Source organism: Macrotis lagotis, chromosome 3 (genome assembly GCF_037893015.1).
Source record: "Macrotis lagotis isolate mMagLag1 chromosome 3, bilby.v1.9.chrom.fasta, whole genome shotgun sequence".
NCBI classification, from domain to species: Eukaryota; Metazoa; Chordata; class Mammalia; order Peramelemorphia; family Peramelidae; genus Macrotis; species Macrotis lagotis.
In genome coordinates this window covers 286,307,162-286,322,571 of record NC_133660.1, presented here as the reverse complement: position 1 = coordinate 286,322,571, position 15,410 = coordinate 286,307,162, and the positions used below count along the sequence as shown (strand labels likewise).

The following is a 15,410-nucleotide window of genomic DNA, read 5'->3' as shown; positions in this document are numbered from 1 at the left end:
CAGCCGTGAGTAGTCCTGGGGACATCCAAATCCCAAGTGTTCTAGAACCTGGGCTTGAAGTGAGGAGGGGAGAAGCAAGGGAAGTATGGTCCCTGCAGAGTAACTTAAGTTGAAGCCAACCCTTGGCAAAAGCTCAGGGTCCCAAGAAAAGCATCTTTGTGGTCAAGGAGGCTTTGACTGGGCTTGGGGAGGAGGTGGGGCATCAGGCCAATCAGTGCCCTTTAGGATTCTGGATTTTGGGAGCTGAGCCAGATAAAGGGGAAGGAGGTCTGGATGGGCCACTTCTCCAGTGGGGGCTTTCCCCTTTCTAACATGGGAAGGCTAGACTGGATGAACTGGCAGGCCTAGCTGTGTCCTGACTCAGTGATTCTAAGGGGAGGCAGGGAGAGAGGTTTGGGGAAGCTCTCACCCAGGGACCCCCTCGTCTGGCTCTCCTCATTGCTTCATGGCAGGGGAGTTTGGTCAGATACCACAATTCAGGGAACGATGGGCTTGAAAAGTTCCCTGCTTCCCCCACTCTGGCTCTTCCTTGCCCAAGCTGGTAGGAGACCTTTCACTTCAGGTGGGATGAACCAGGCAGGGCCTCCTCTCACCCCAGCCTGGGCCATGCCCTGCAGCCTTAGGTTGATGTGGCAGCAGAGGATGGAGAGGCCCAGAAGGACCTGTGCCTCGATTTCTCCCTTTCTTGGGTCAAAGACCCAGGAGTCACCAGACACTGATCTCACTAGGATGAAGGGTCTGCCAGTCAGGTGGGGGATTTGAACCCCAGTTTTTCTCCCAAGTCTCATCCTCCTGGGACACTGTCCTCCTGACTGCCCACTCTGTCGTTGATTCTTCCTTTCAGGCCACAGCTACCTGGAGAAGCTCCTGGACATAGAAGTGCCCCAGAAATCCAGGTGAGACCCCTTTATCCCTGACCTGTCCCTCCTCCTCTTCCTCCTCCTGACATCCAGGGCTAGAAACCAAGATCTCCAAAGCTTCCAGACCCTTCAAGAAGAAGCCGGAACGCAGGCCAGACTGGCTCGAGCCACTGCGTGTTCCCTGGCTTTTCCACCACAGCCTGCAAGAGTGGGCATTGGGGATTGCCTCTGGTCACTTCCCCATCTGGCACTCTCTGCTGAATCGGGACCCCTCTCTATGGTTCTGACCACCCCATGGATGCTTAATTAGCAATCTGCAGTTCTGTGGAGCTGAGGGGGCCGGGGTGGGGGCAGGATGCTTAGACCCCTTTGCCTCAGGCCCTGGAAGCCTCCCCAAGAGGACAGCTTCCCTCGTGCCCCAGAGTCACCTGGTCCTTATTCTGGGGTCCTTGAGGGAGGCCCAGGGATACCTCTCATAGCCAAACCTCCAGATTTGTCGGAGGTCACAGTGGGAAAGCGTCTGACTGGCCTACTGGGCAGGGTCTGGCTTGGGTTAGATCAAGGGTGGGGCACAAGCAGACTGGGATACTCTGCACCCCTCAAGGATTGTGGTTGGAGGCTAGGCTGAGGACTAGGGTCTCCTGGTTCCTAGATCATTGCATTTCATCTCCCTACCCCCCAGTTCATGGGATTGTGTGCCCAGCAGGGAGGGCCACTAGTAGTGGATGGGGGCCCCCCTGGGCTGGGGGGGGTGGACAGGTCACCCTGCCAGAGGCAGGGTGCTGCTCTTCTCTGCCCGGCATCCTCATTGGCCTCCTCATTGTTCTCCTTCAAGCCACCTGATCTCTCACTCCCAGGCTCCCAAGGCTTCCTGCCTCCTGTTTGTCCTTGAAAGCTTGGCGCCCTCTGGCTTTGCACCCTCTTTTCAGAGATACTTTCCTGCCACTCCCCTCCAAATGGTGCCTTGTCCCCTATTCCCACCTCTCCTTGAAGTTGCCCCCTGCCTGCTGCCAGTTTTTCCTAGGCCCAGAGATGGGTGGAGACCATGGAGCTTCAGGGGTAGGGGGGCAGAAGCACCAGCCCTGCAGGGTTCTTCCCCCACCCTGGTGTTTGGGGGTCAGGCTGTCATTCTCCAAGCTTTCTCTCTTTCCTTTTAGCTCAGAGAAAGAGATGGAGAGTGTGCCCGAAGCCAAGCAGGAGGTAAGTGGGGCTCCAGGGAGAGGGACTGGTCCTCGGGTTGGAGGGGCCTCTGGCCACCTGCTCTGGGGCTGTCCCAGAGCAGGGAGGAGGACCGGGCCAGGATGAAGCCCAACACTCTGCACTTGCCCACAGGTGCCAGAGGGCACCAGGAGGACCCTGCGCCCTCGGAATGCCAACAAGATCGCCATCAGCACCCCGAGGGCCCAGCCAGAGTCTGGGAGCCAAGTGGATGGCAATGATGGTGAGGCTTTCTCTGGGGCAGGAGGCCAAAATGCCCGGAGTTCCAGCCCAGGGATTCTTGGCAGCCTCTGTGCCGGGGACCCAGGATGTGTCCCTGCTGCCTTGTCAACCCCCACCCCCAGTCCTCATTTCTAAAGTGAGGGTCATCAGAACAGCTACTCCTGAGAGGCTGTCCTCCAGGCTCAACCACGAGGAGCTCATCATGGGGAGACCTGCTGACAGGGCAGGAGAAACCCAGTGGTGTCTCAGGCCCCTTGGGAAAAGCTTAGTTTTGGCAATTGTGATATCAGGAGGGCAAGGGGGGGAAGTGGAGGAGGAGGAGGATGGCAATGCTAACCCCAACACTGGGGACGGGCTGGCAGCCTGGGCTGAGCAACTGACTGCCAGGCTCCATGGGCCCCGCCCAGGGGAAGCTCCAGGTTGTCACTACAGCATTGGGGGCAGATGAGGAAAGATCCCTAGGCCAAGGAAGGTGTGGGTTGGATCTGAGCGGGAGGTGACCACTAGGGGTGCTGCAACTGGGTTAGGAGGGTGGAATGGTGTTTAAGGGAGCTCTGCCTTGGGAGGAAATGGGGAATGGCCCCTGAGGACGGAGCAGCCCTGTGGTCAGCCCAGGCTGGCCGCCTCACTGACTGGGAGGTTTGTCTATGCCTTGGCTCCAGAGGGTGACTGCTCCCTGTCTCATGGGGTCCTGCGGGTGGATCCTTGGGCCATTCATCTCCTTGGACCTGTTTCTTCCTTGGCCATCTCCGTGTCAGCTTCCTTTGTGTCCTAATCTGTGGCAAGGATCTGAAGAGGGCAGGAGAGGCCCTGAGTGAGGCCGGCCTCATTTGTCCCCTTCCCTCCTCAGAGATCAAGGTGGAGCAGATGGAAGAGCCTAAGGAACCGCCTCAGAGTGTCAGGTAGGAGACAGGGAACCCGAGGGCACCCCAAACCCTAAAGCTCCAGCAGGTATCCCAGTCAGGCTGAGATCCCGGATCTCTTAGCCCTGCCTGGCCCGATCTGACAGACACAGGGTCTTGCCCATCCAAAATCTCTGCTGAGTGGGGCTGGGGCAAGGACAGTGGTGGTGTTGACTTCTGGGCTTTGGTTTCCTTATCAGTAAAATGGCTGATTGGAGGCACTCCCTTCCTGAGACTGGGGGTGGCCAAGGGGAGTCACTGAGTGAGCCCCCCATGCTCAGTGGTTTCCTGACTTAGCTTCATGTTCTCTCCTGGGTGGAATGTGAGCCCATCGAGGGGGTAGAGCTGGGAAGATGGTCATGAGCCCCATGAGGGCAGGCCAAAGCCATTCTGCTTTGTCCCTGGGCTGAGCCCAGAGCTAGAGGCCCCACAAGGTGTGGAAAGCAGTGGGGAGGAAGCCAGAGCCTCCTCCCTTGGCAGGGCCTGAGAATGAGGGGCGCCCATGGGCTCTGCTTCTGCTCCTCGCAGGCGGAAGAGGAGCTACAAGCAGGCGGTCAATGAGCTGGATGAGAACGGGGACCATGTGGATGCGGAGACGCTCACCCCTCCCAGAAACAAGACTCCTTCCCCCGTCTGCCCACCCAGCAAGGTAAGGCAGGGAGGCGCTCTGTTCCCCACACCTACCGCCACCTCCACCTGCAGCCCTCACCCTTGGATCTCCCTCGGCAGGTGGTACGGCCCTTACGGACCTTCCTGCATACGGTGCAGAAGAACCAGATGCTCATGACGCCAACCTCGGCGGGCCGCAGCGTGATGAAGTCTTTCATCAAGCGCAACACGCCACACCACATGGATGCCAAGGTCAGGGTTGGGGTCGGAGTGGAGGCTGGGATGGGCGCCAGTGAGGGTGGGCAAGCCTGACTCTCAGGCCCAGGTGAAGAACGGAGGAAATTGGCTTAATTGAACAACAGTGTGAGGGACTCTGCTTAGCTTGGAGTGGGGGCGGAGGTCAGGGAGGCAGGTGGACCCTGCCCTGGATCAGCCCTCCAGGGACCAACCCTTGGTCAGGGCAGCCAGAGGCCTCAGGGAGGGGTCACTTATAGCTGGGGAGGAGGAGATGGAGGAGTTAATGCAGGTTTTCCTCTTGTCTCCTTTACACAGGGCAGTTTTGTCGTAAGTAGCCCACCCATCCCTCCCATTTTAGTACCATAGTCACCCCCACCCCCATCTTAGTACCGTAGCCATGCAACCTCACCCTCCTAGTGGACCACGCTTCCTGACCTGCTAGCATCACTTGTTCACACACTAACTTTGGGTCTGTGCCAGCAGATTAACTCCCTGGGGGAAGGGGTCCCAAGAGGTCGAGGTGCTCTTCAGGGACCCCAGTCAGTCCGTGCAGGCCCAGCAGAGCAGTCGACGGGGACACACCCTTTGCACTGTCAGCCCCCACGACACACTCCCGACCCCCCTGGATCTCCAGGCCCCAATCCTAGGCTTTTGCCAAGAAAGAAACAAATTGACCTCCAGCCTGTGGCTCAGTGGGGGCTGACAGTGCCCCCCCCCCCCACTTGATGGTAGAACTGACCTAGTGTCATTAGCAGGAAAGACTATTTTCAAAGGAAACTTCCTGATTCCCAGAGTCTCCAAGATGAAAGAGATCAGACCCCCCCACTTGTAGTTCAGCCTTTGAATACGCTCTCTGGCTCCATGAGATGGGGGGGAGGGGACCAAAGGGGCAGAGGGAAGGAAAAGGAAACCTGGTTTTAGAAATCTAGCTGACCTGAGTCTCGGGCAGAGAATGGTCCAGTGATTGTCATCAACCTCTGGGAGTCAGGAAAGTAGCCTAGGAAGTAGGCGGGTGGTCCAGCTGCCTCCCTAACTTTGTGCTGGGGGTTACACTGCGGCCATGCCTTCCCCGGGGTACTGGGAGCTTGGTATCGGAGGGCTGAAATCAGGGTCTCCTTGAGAAAGTTCAGGGTCATCACTCATGTCCAGGAAAGAGAGCCAGGTCTGCCTTGGAGTGTTTGGGAGAACATGAAGAAGCCTGGAGGGAGGGGAGCAATGGAATCAGGGGGATGTCCTGGCCCTTTGTCCCCATAACAGCCCAGTGAGCTTCAGGCCCAGAGGAGAGGGGAGCCAGGTCTTGTGGCCGAGGGTCTCCCTCTGCATCTGAAGGCCTTGGCCTCCCAGGGAAGACCCTTCACCCCTCACAGGCAGGTCACGGTCATTGTAGAGGCTTGAGCAGCTTGCTGAGACTGGGACCCAGACGTCATTGGTACAGATGGGACACCCGCCTCTTTTGTGCCTCCCCCCAAGTCTGTCATTTAAATGAGCTGTCAGGAGCCACAGCCTAGAGCAGTCCAGTGTCGAATCCTTTCAGAAAAGCCTTTTGGTTTATATATTTGAAGGGGGTTTGAGAAATTCGATTTGATGAGAACTGGCCAAATCTGAATTTTAAAGGAAATTGTTTTATCGATCATCCCTAAAATGCTTCCTCTCTGCCAAAAATCCCAAGGCTCTTCCCCTCCCAGATGCATATTTTTTTGAGACTGTGTACAAGAGGTCCCTTGCTGCTGTTTTTTTAGGGGGGGTTGTTTTTGGGGTTTTTTGTTTTTGTTTTTGGGGTTTTTTGTTTTTGCGTAGGGTGAAGTGGCTTGCCCAAGGCCACACAGCTAGGTCATTATTATGTGTCTGAGACAGGATTTGAACTTAGGTCCTCCTGACTCCAGGGCTGGTGCTCTATCCACTGCACCACCTAGCTGCTCCACTGCTTCTCTTTCTAAAGAGCTTTACTGCGGAGAATCCCTGAGGGCCACGCCCCCAGCTTAGTTTTTTCTTGGCAGTGGTCATTCTTGGCCTCTTCCTCATCTCTCTCTCCCCTAACCTCGTCACTGGATTGGGGGGGGGGGTCTCCATCAAACTGTGACCTGGAAAGACCTGGCCTTAAAAGACCAAGATCTCCACTGCCTCTAGGCTATGTCTGGCCATGGACCTAGATGCTCTGGAGGAGAAACTGAGGCCAGGGACTTAGCACAGCCCCCGCACTCCATCCAGTTCACCTGCTTGTCATGGCAGGACATCCTCGATGTCCTGGTCCTCTTCAAGATTGAAGGACAGACTCAGTTAATCAATTGTACCCCAAACCCGCCAGTTGGCACAGTCGAGCTGGGAGGGCAATGGCAAGCTCCTCTCCTGAGCTCAGGTGCTTCTGGTGGCCTGAGGCCGAGCCCAACCCGCCATCACCTGGGGGGTTGTCATTTCCTAAAGAGGGCTTTCTGCCTGGAGAAGTGGTGGTCTGTAGATGTCCCAGAATGGTTTCTGTACAACCGCTGCGGGGGGGATATAGGTAAAGGACAAGGAGCCCATGTTACAGATGACAAGCGGGGAGGCAGTGGTCTGAGGCCATGCTGGCAGGAGGTGGGGCATCCACTGATGGGAGCATGGGCCACACGTGTCTGTGTCGGTGATGTTCATTCCAGCACATGGAAAGGCAGCTGGGGCTGACCCTAGGGAGGGGGAAACATCCACACCTCTGCCTCACCTGGCCAGCTCTTATGTCTTCAGGAGAAAGAGCGGCAGCGGCTGGAGAACCTGAAGAAGAAGGAGGAGGCTGAGCTGCTGAGAAAGCAGAAGGTGGACGAGGACAAGCGGCGGCGCCTGGAGGAGGTGAAGATGTGAGTGTTTGGCCTCTACCCGCCTCCATCACCCCGGCCTCTGGGGGGGCACCCCTAGAGGGGGCGGGAGGAGGAAGAGGATGGGGAAGCTCAACAAGTCCGCTGACACGGTCATTCCTCCTCGTGCCTCCCAGGAAACGAGAAGAGCGCCTCCGAAAGGTCCTGCAGGCCCGCGAGCGGGCAGAGCAATTAGAGGTAGAAAAGAAGAAGCGCATTGAACAGAAGCTGGCTCAGCTGGAGAAGAATGAGAAGGTCAGTGGTGGCCTCTGGTCCTGGGAGTTGGGGAGGGATCCCTGGTCAGAATGAGTGGGCCCAAGCCCTGACCTGAGGTGACCCAGCCAGCTTGGGTGGGGGTCCTCACAGGCAAAGGAGGAACGACTAGCAGAGGAAAAGGCCCGGAAGGCAGCAGCTAAGAAGCTGGAGGAGGCTGAGTGGAGGCGGAAGCAGGAAGAGGAAGCAAAGAGGCAGAAGAGGCTCCAGCAGGTGAGGGGGGCTGGCCGTGGGGCCTAGCCGCTGTTGAGCCCAGAATGGTTAGCGAGGAAAAGGTAGAGAACTTGAGCCAAGCAACTATTGTTGTCATCCTCATTCCTTCTTGGTATTGGGGGGGGGGACCAGGGAGAAAGACCCCCTGCCTTGGGTACCAGGAAGAGGAGGCCTCCTTCTGGGGTGCACGTTCTCTCTCCCTGGCTGTGGCTTTCTGGGTGGGGGCTGAGCCCAAGGGCTCTTTGGCCTGGCAGTCAAACATGTGGGCAGCTTGCCTGTCCCCTTTGGGATTCAGCAAGGACAGTTTTGAGATGGAAGGGCCATTGAGGGCAGCCTCTCATTTTACAGAGGGGGATCTGAGGCTGAGAGGCCTGCCAGGTCCGGATCCAGACCAGCCCTCTGGCTGCTCCTCAGACGGCAAGACCCCAACAGTGCTCTAGCCTGCCCACCCCCTGACTGGCACCCCTTCCGTCCTGCCTCCAGGAAGAAGAAGAGCGCAGGTACCAGGAGCAGCTGCAGAAGAAGAAGGAGGAGGAACAGGAGCGTCTGCGCAAGATGGCTGAGGCGCGCAGGATTGTGGAGCAGCAGAAGCAGCGGGAGCAGCAGCTGGCCCTGGAGAGGGAGATGGAGAAGAAGCGGGAGCAGGAGAGGCTGCAGGCTGAGCGGTGAGGCGGGGGTGTGTGTCCGTAGATACTGTACACTCACTACATGAGTATGTGTCTTTGTGTCTCATATGAGTGTGTGTGTGTGTGTCTGTGAGTAGGAGCTTTGCTTGGGCAGTGGGGGCAGGGGTCTGCTCTGAGGTGCAGGGAGCCCCAGGCCTCCATCATTCACTCTCTTTCCCCCTCCAAGACTCAGCTTCTTCTGGGGGGGGGTCTTTGGGCAGCCATGTGGGAATAGTGCTTGCCGTGGGGGGCGGAGGGGATCAGAGAATCTGTGCCCCAGACAGACCCTATTCAGCTTCACTCTTCCCTGTCCTGGGTCTTGCCCCCCATCTTCCCCCCATCAGGCTGCCATCCTCAGCTTTTGACAGGTGAGTGAGGATCCCGCTCTCTCCCACTTGGCACAGTGCCTTCCTGGGGTGACTGGCACATCTTGGTCTGCTCTCCCTGGCACAGGCAGCTCAACCAATCTCTTTATGGTCTCTTGGCACTTTTCAGAGGGTGCATTGGCAGATAAGGAAACCAAGGTTCAGGCACCTTGGTGCTCAGAACACAGGTTGCCACTATTGGCAGCAGGATTCAAGCTCCAGCAAGGGCCGGGTTCTATTTATGTATCCTGTCTCAGACAGATGGGCTCCTCACCTGCTGCCCCAGCCCCCAGGGGCACCACTTTCCTCAACCTGGTCCTTGAATCCTGGTCATTTCTTGGTTTGTTTTTTGTTGTTTGCAAGGCAATGGGGTTAAGTGGCTTGCCCAAGGCCACACAGCTAGGTAATTACTAAGTGTCTGAGGTCAGATTTGAACTCAGGTCCTCCTGACTCCAGGGCCACTGCTCTATCCACTGTACCACCTAGCTGCCCCAACCTGGTTGTTTCTTGCCTCCTGCGCTCAGTCAGTGTTTCCTCTTTGGTAGAGATGCATCTGCCACATGTGAGGAGCTTCCAGCTCCCTCTTGTGGTTGGGCCTCTCCACTTTCACCTGCTCCAGCTGCAGATCAGGGCCAGGGAAGGTGAAGTTTCTGTCTTTTCACCAATTTGGGGTCCTGGTCCTTGCTTCAGATGTCCCCTTGGGTTCTCCAGCCACATTCGCTCACTCGCTTTTCTGCTCTGTGCCGAGACCACCCTGCTCTAATTAACCTTCTCTCTGCCCTGCCACCCCCCCCCCCCCAGGTCCTCCAGGAGATTGGGCAGGTCACTGTGTCCTTAGCTGGCAACACTCCACATGGGCATAAGATCTTGTGTTGCCCGGGCCCTGGAGTAGGATGAGGCTGGTCCTGGCCACTGCCCCTCCACTTCTCACTTGAGTCATTTATTGGAATGAGGATTGATCCTGTGTGCCCCTTAGTCCTGACCTTGCCGGGGCTGAGGGGTCTGACTGCCCAGCTGGCAGAGACCTTGGTGCCCTTCACACAGGGTTCTCATCCTTCTAGGTTTCTGTGTCCGCATTTCAAAGTTTCCCCTCACTCTGGCTTTTCATCAGGAATAGTTGAAAGTCCTCTCTGCTCTTAAAGGCCCTCCAGTCTGTGCCTGATCCTTTGGTTCCTTGAGGAGACCCCACAGCATTCTGGGAGGGGCAGCAGCTATAGAGCTGAACTGTCAGAGGTGGAGACAGAGGCTCTAGGGAACGGAGGGGGATGTGGCAAAGGGGGCTCCTTCGACTGACTTCATATAACATAGGATCCCACCTACATTGGATGGGGCAGTTCCCATGCCAGGATCCTCTCCAGTGAAATTCCTGGTGTGGTCCAGATAGGGAATGGCCCCCAGGTGCCCACATGTGTATTTATGCTTCTCTTATTTTGACCATGTCATTTGGTTTCAAAACTGTCTCCTGAGGTCAAACACTGCTTGAGGCCTGGGGAGGGGTCTTCTGGGGGGAGCTCGGTGCTAGAGAGAGGCCTGCATCCCCCTTTCCTCCTGGCAGGAGGAGGGTTGGGGACATCCTTGGAAGCAGAGTTCAGATCGTTGAGCTTTTAGCCCTGCCCTCGGGGGACTTCCTTCCTGATGGGGGGGCTCCTCCCCTTTACATTTCCTTGATCTGTTGCTGCCAGCATGTAGAGGAGTGTGTGTGAAGCCCAGGGGATGGTGGCCCAAGTGGCTGCAGGGGTGGGGTCAGCTTAGCCCTCTGGACCCCCTTCCTGCTGGTGACTGGCACTTGGTTTTTAGGGAACGCCAGGAGAAGGAGAAAGCCCTGCGGCTTCAGAAGGAGCGATTGCAGAGGGAGCTGGAGGAGAAGAGGAAGCGGGTAAGGTGCCGGGAAGCGGGTGAGGTGCCGGGCGGGAGCTGGACTGGACCTCAGGGGTGGGGTAGGGGGTGTTCAGGGCTCACCCACACATGCTGTGTTGGCCCCAGGAGGAGCGTCAGCGCCAAGAGCAAGAACGAAAGAAACTGCAGGAGGAGCAGGAGAAGAAACTGCAGGAGGAGCAGAAGAAGGCCAAGGGGGCCACCTTGGCTGCCCCCACAGCCAGTAACAAATTCTTGAATGTGACAGTGGACGTGCAGGTGAGCTCCACTGCCTGCCCCTCTTAGCCGGCAAGGCCATACGACCCGCCCAGAGCATAGAGAGATGGGATCCAAGCCCACCCTGGGTCCTTTTCCAATGCTCAGGACGAGTGGTCATTCAGCTTATGTTTGGACAGGGAGCCCATTGCTTGCTAAGCCGGTGGATTGCATTTTTTGGACAGCTCTCTATGAAGGTTCCCCCATTGTCCCTGGTTCTGCCAACCTCTTGTGACCTCTCCTGCTCCCCACCCTGATGGAGGTAGAGACAGACCCCAGGTGTTACCTTGGGCTTCTCTCCTGACTCCATGTCTCGGAGCAATGCTCGGCCAAGCCCCAGCACCTTCTCATATTTGTAAGCAGTCCATCTGCCTCTCCGGGGCATTCGCCCCTGGCTTCCTCAGGGGCCACATCATTCAGCTGACCCACACTGGGTCCTTCCCCCGGTGTGGCTGTCTTGCCACACCTTCCCCCTTGCAGAGTGGCAATTGAAAATTCCTCTTGATGAGCTGGCAGGCTCTGCACCAGGAGATGTCGAAATGGATGAGACCAGTGTGGGGGGGCTAATACAACTCTGAATGCCAGGTTAGGGTTCAGCAGTCAATGGGGAGCAGTCATTGGGTGACCTCTTAGCTTCTCTGGACCCCAAAATGGATGGGTGGAGGGACTCAAGGTCCCTGCCAGCTCTCAAACTCTGAACCTCCCCCCCATTCTGTGACCTCAGAGGAGAAGGAGCATCCAGGGCAGAGGGAAAGCCTTGGTCCTGTGCGAGCAGCAGCAGGACAGACCCCTGGTTTCTATTTACTGACATTGTCAGCAGACCACCCCTCAGAGGGGTTGAGCTAACAAATGGAGAGGAGACCTCTTCCTCTTCCCTCACTGTCCTCAGAAATCAGGCTCATGGTCCATGAGGAGTTAATGCTGACCCCTGACCTTGGGAGGAGAGGAGCCTTCGGGCTCTGCCAGGCACAGGACCCTGACCTCCTCTCCTCAACCTTGTGTTAGAGGCAGAGTGAAAGGTTCACCTTTTACTGAACCCAGCTCAGGGCAGCTAGGTGGCACAGTGGGTAGAGCACCGGCCCTGGAGTCAGGAGTACCTGAGTTCAAATCCGGCCTCAGACACTTAATAATTACCTAGCTGTGTGGCCTTGGGCAAAACACTTAACCCCATTGCCTTGCAAAAAAAAAAAAAGAAACCCAGCCCAGAGAGGCGGAGTCTGGGTCTCAGTCCACCGCCTTAGTCGGGTTGGGGTGGGGAGAGGGCTTGGACTGCATCATCGCTGGCAACCCAGAGCTAGGAACAGATCGAGTCTCCTTTCTTCTTCAGTCTCCAGTTTGCAACTCTTATGAAATGACTCCCCAGGGCCCCAAGGCAGGCCCTAAAATCAATCCAGACAACTACGGGATGGATCTGAATAGTGACGACTCCACAGATGATGAGACCCAGCCCCGAAAGCCGATTCCTTCTTGGGCCAATGGTAAATATGGAGCCCACCTCTTAAACAGTTATCGCCATCTTATCCATTGGAATGGCCTGTAGGGTCTGACCAGTCCAGAAAGGCCAGCAGGGGCAGATGATGAAGCTTGGGCTTTCTTGCAAGGCTGATCTAGAGCGCCCTAGGCTTGGTGGGTGGGAGTGGGGCAAGACTCAAGGCAGGGGTCAGAGAAGGTGGAAATGGAGTGAAGAGCCAGATAACAGAGCAAGGGGGATGGAGATGAGAGGAGAGGCTTGGGGGTGACTGATGGGGTCACCAGAGGAAAAAGAGAGTAAGAAGGGGGCCCAGGATCTAGCCCTGGGGTTCCCCTATGGGCTTTGGGCCTGGTCTGGACACCTCAAAAGAAGCAGAGAAGGACCAGAATTGAGGAAGGGGCCTAGGGCTGCCATCAGAAGGATGACCATTAGGAGATCACTGGGGACAGTCAGTGGTAGAATGTTGAGTTTGGAAGCCAGGTTCCAAGAGCTGAAGGCAGAGGGTAGGGCAGTAAGTCCAGATTTTTAAAGGTTTAGCAGAGGAAAGGGGAGGAGAGATGCAGCCAGGAAGTTGGGAGGGGAGGCTGCCCCTGGAGGAGACAGAAAGGGCTGAGATTGAGGCACCTGGGAAGTTTGGGAAGAGGAGGCAGAGGAGGAGGAGCTGAGTCAGCTGGGAGGGTGGTTGGGACGGGGTGGTAGGAGGCTTGAGGAAAGACGGGAAGGATTGGAGTGGCCTTGAGGGGGAGTCATCAGGACATGGGTGGCATTTCCTTGGGACCCCCCGTTCTGATGTCACCCCTGACTCTCCTGCCCTAGGGACACAGCTCAGCCAGGCCGTCATCCGCCAGTACTACCAACCACCTGACATCGACCAGCTCTTCGGGACCATCCTCAGTCCGAGGCTTGAGGACATTTTCAACAAGAGTAAACCGCGTTACCACAAGCGCACCAGCTCTGCTGTCTGGCATTCCCCGCCACTTCCAGGGTCCAGGCCCTTTGTGGGCCTGCCCTATGGCCTGAAGAAGACCTAAGTAGGGGGTAGGGCAACCCCCTTGGCTGTCCTATGGATTCAAAGTGACTGTATATGTTTTCTTTAAGAATGAGGTGTTTTGTTTTTTTTTTTTAGTGTAGGCAAACAAAAGGTGAGCTTGGAGCCAAAGGCCTTTCTGGAACCAGGGCTGCCTGGCCGCAGGGGGAGCTGGGCCTTGGGGCAGCAGAGACTGAGACCCTGAGTAGCTGTGGGTGAGCTCGAGGAAGAGCGAGGCTCAACAGTGCCCACCTGGCCAAGCCAGCAGCCCCCCTCCTGTCCTGAAATGCAAGATGGCTAGCTCCAGGCAGCCGTCGGAGGTTTTAAGGGTAGATTAATAAAATGTATTCCCTGGGGTGTGATGTGGACTTCTTGCTGTCGGGAAAGGGCTTGGGACTCAATCCAGGAGCTCTGAAGTCTGGCCTGGCTGGGACATGGGGTGAGACCACCGCCTCTGTCCAACTCTGCCTTTCTGATCTGTGTCCTAAGACCCCTCCCAACTCTGCTCTCCCTATCCTATGGTCTAAGGCTCCTCTGGCCCAAGCTGGGCTGTGTGTATGTCTGAGGGGCCTAGAATTGGCCACAGGGTAAGTGGGCACCCAGGTTCAGTGGGATGGGCAGAACCTCTTTGCATCTTGTCGAGAGCCTGGATCCCAAGGAGCCGGCATCTGGCTGCAGCATCTAAACTTAGCAGTGCCCTGTGTGCTGTCAGGGGAGGGGTAAATACCCCCAACCTCAATGACAGGAACACTTAGAGCAGCTCCAGTCTTTATGTTGCTGGCAAAGGTTGTCTCATTGTATCCTCACCACATCCTGGAGGAGTGGGAGCTGTCACGATCCCCTTGTTTCAGATGAGGAAACCAAGGCAGGCAGCAGTGAAGTGACCTGCCCAGAGCCACTTACACGAGTACATGGCTGAGGCAGGGTTGGAACGGAAGTCTAATGGACTCCAAGCTGCAGATGCACACTAGCTGGGTGACCCTGGGCAAGTCTCTTGATCTGAACCTCCACTTTTGTAAAATGGGCATCATAGCACCTAGCTTTTATCTGCCAAGTACCAGACCAGATGCTGCTGGCTGCCTATGTCTTGAGACATTAAATATCACCTCTTGGACTCAGTTTCCCCATATGTAAAATGAGGGGACCGGACCAGAGAACTTCTGAAGTCCCTTATAGCTCTGGTTCTGTGATCCCATTAAATTCTTTTTAATAGTTCTAAATATTTTTTGGTAAATGTTTATTTTTGCCAATTTTGTGTAACGGTTTTCAAAATTCATTTTGTATAAGATTTCGTGTTGCAGACTTGTTCATCTTCCCTTTCTCTCAGGCCCTCTGCCCAAGCAATCTGATAGAGGTTAGATGTGTGCAATCATGTAAACATTTCCACATTAGCTTGTTGTGGAAGAAGAAACAACAGAAGGGAAAAAATCACAAGAAATGAAAAATCCATGCAAATGGTATGCTTTGATCTGCATTCAGCCTCCATGGGCTGGGTGTGGTTGGCATTTCTCATCACAAGTCTTTTGGAATCATTGTATTGCTAAGGGGGGAAATCGAATAATTGGTCACAACATTGCTATCATGTGTACCGTGTTCTGGTGCTGCTCACTTCACTCGGCAGCAGTTCATGTGATGTCACATCTCATACCACGATGTGTTCAGTCATTCCTCAATTGGTGAGTGAATATCCCTTCGATGTCCAGTTCTTTGCCATTACAAAAAGTTCTGCTTTAAATGTTTTTGTACTTGTCTGTTTTTTCCCCCTTTTAACCTCTGGGTCACAGACCTGGATTAAAGGGTACGCACAGTTCTACTGTCTTTTGGGTGTTGGTCCAGATTGCTCTCCAGAAAGGATCAGTTCACACTCCCAGCAATGTAGTGTGATATACCAGTTGAACCACATCCCTTCCATTTCCCTTTTCTGAAATATTGGCCAATCGAGAGGTGTGAGGTGCCTTGGTTGTTTTAATTTGCATTTTTTCATATGTCTATAGATAGCTTTAATTTCTTCATCTGAAAACTGCTTTATACTCTTTGACTTGTCTTTCAGTTCTCTGCTTTAGAAATAAGGCCTTTATCAGAAACACCGGCTGAAAAAAATTGTTAACCATCTTACTTTGTCTTGGTGGCATTGTTTTTGTTGGTGCAAAAACTTCAGTTTAATCAAAATTATCTCATTTGGTTATAAATTCTCTCCATAGATCTGATAGATAAACTATTCTTTATGATCCTAATTGGCTTATGACATGACCTTTTATGTCTAAATCCTGTCCCCCGTTTAGTGATATCTCGGTATAGGGTGCAAGATGTGGGTCCTATCGGTTTTTGCCAAATTGTGATTATCCCAGAAGCTAGAGTCTTTGGGCCATTAAATCTTCAAGATCCTGATCTGA

General features: G+C 55.1%; 1 protein-coding gene across 3 annotated transcripts in view; it reads left to right on the top strand.

Moving 5' to 3' along the window:
* The window catches only part of INCENP (inner centromere protein), a 23,448-nt gene extending 8,038 nt beyond the window's left edge, over positions 1-15,410 (top strand). For 2 of the 3 annotated variants that reach the window (XM_074231311.1, XM_074231308.1), the window contains exons 5-18: positions 845-896; positions 2,018-2,060; positions 2,193-2,301; positions 3,151-3,202; positions 3,731-3,851; positions 3,932-4,063; positions 6,767-6,876; positions 7,011-7,128; positions 7,240-7,359; positions 7,843-8,024; positions 10,187-10,265; positions 10,373-10,522; positions 11,847-11,997; positions 12,807-15,407. In XM_074231311.1, coding sequence (XP_074087412.1) covers positions 845-896; positions 2,018-2,060; positions 2,193-2,301; positions 3,151-3,202; positions 3,731-3,851; positions 3,932-4,063; positions 6,767-6,876; positions 7,011-7,128; positions 7,240-7,359; positions 7,843-8,024; positions 10,187-10,265; positions 10,373-10,522; positions 11,847-11,997; positions 12,807-13,021 — 1,634 coding nt within the window. In that variant the 3' untranslated portion in view covers positions 13,022-15,407. Of the gene's footprint in view, positions 1-844; positions 897-2,017; positions 2,061-2,192; positions 2,302-3,150; positions 3,203-3,730; positions 3,852-3,931; positions 4,064-6,766; positions 6,877-7,010; positions 7,129-7,239; positions 7,360-7,842; positions 8,025-10,186; positions 10,266-10,372; positions 10,523-11,846; positions 11,998-12,806 lie in introns of all 3 variants that reach the window. The other variant, XM_074231309.1, reaches the window with a different exon arrangement.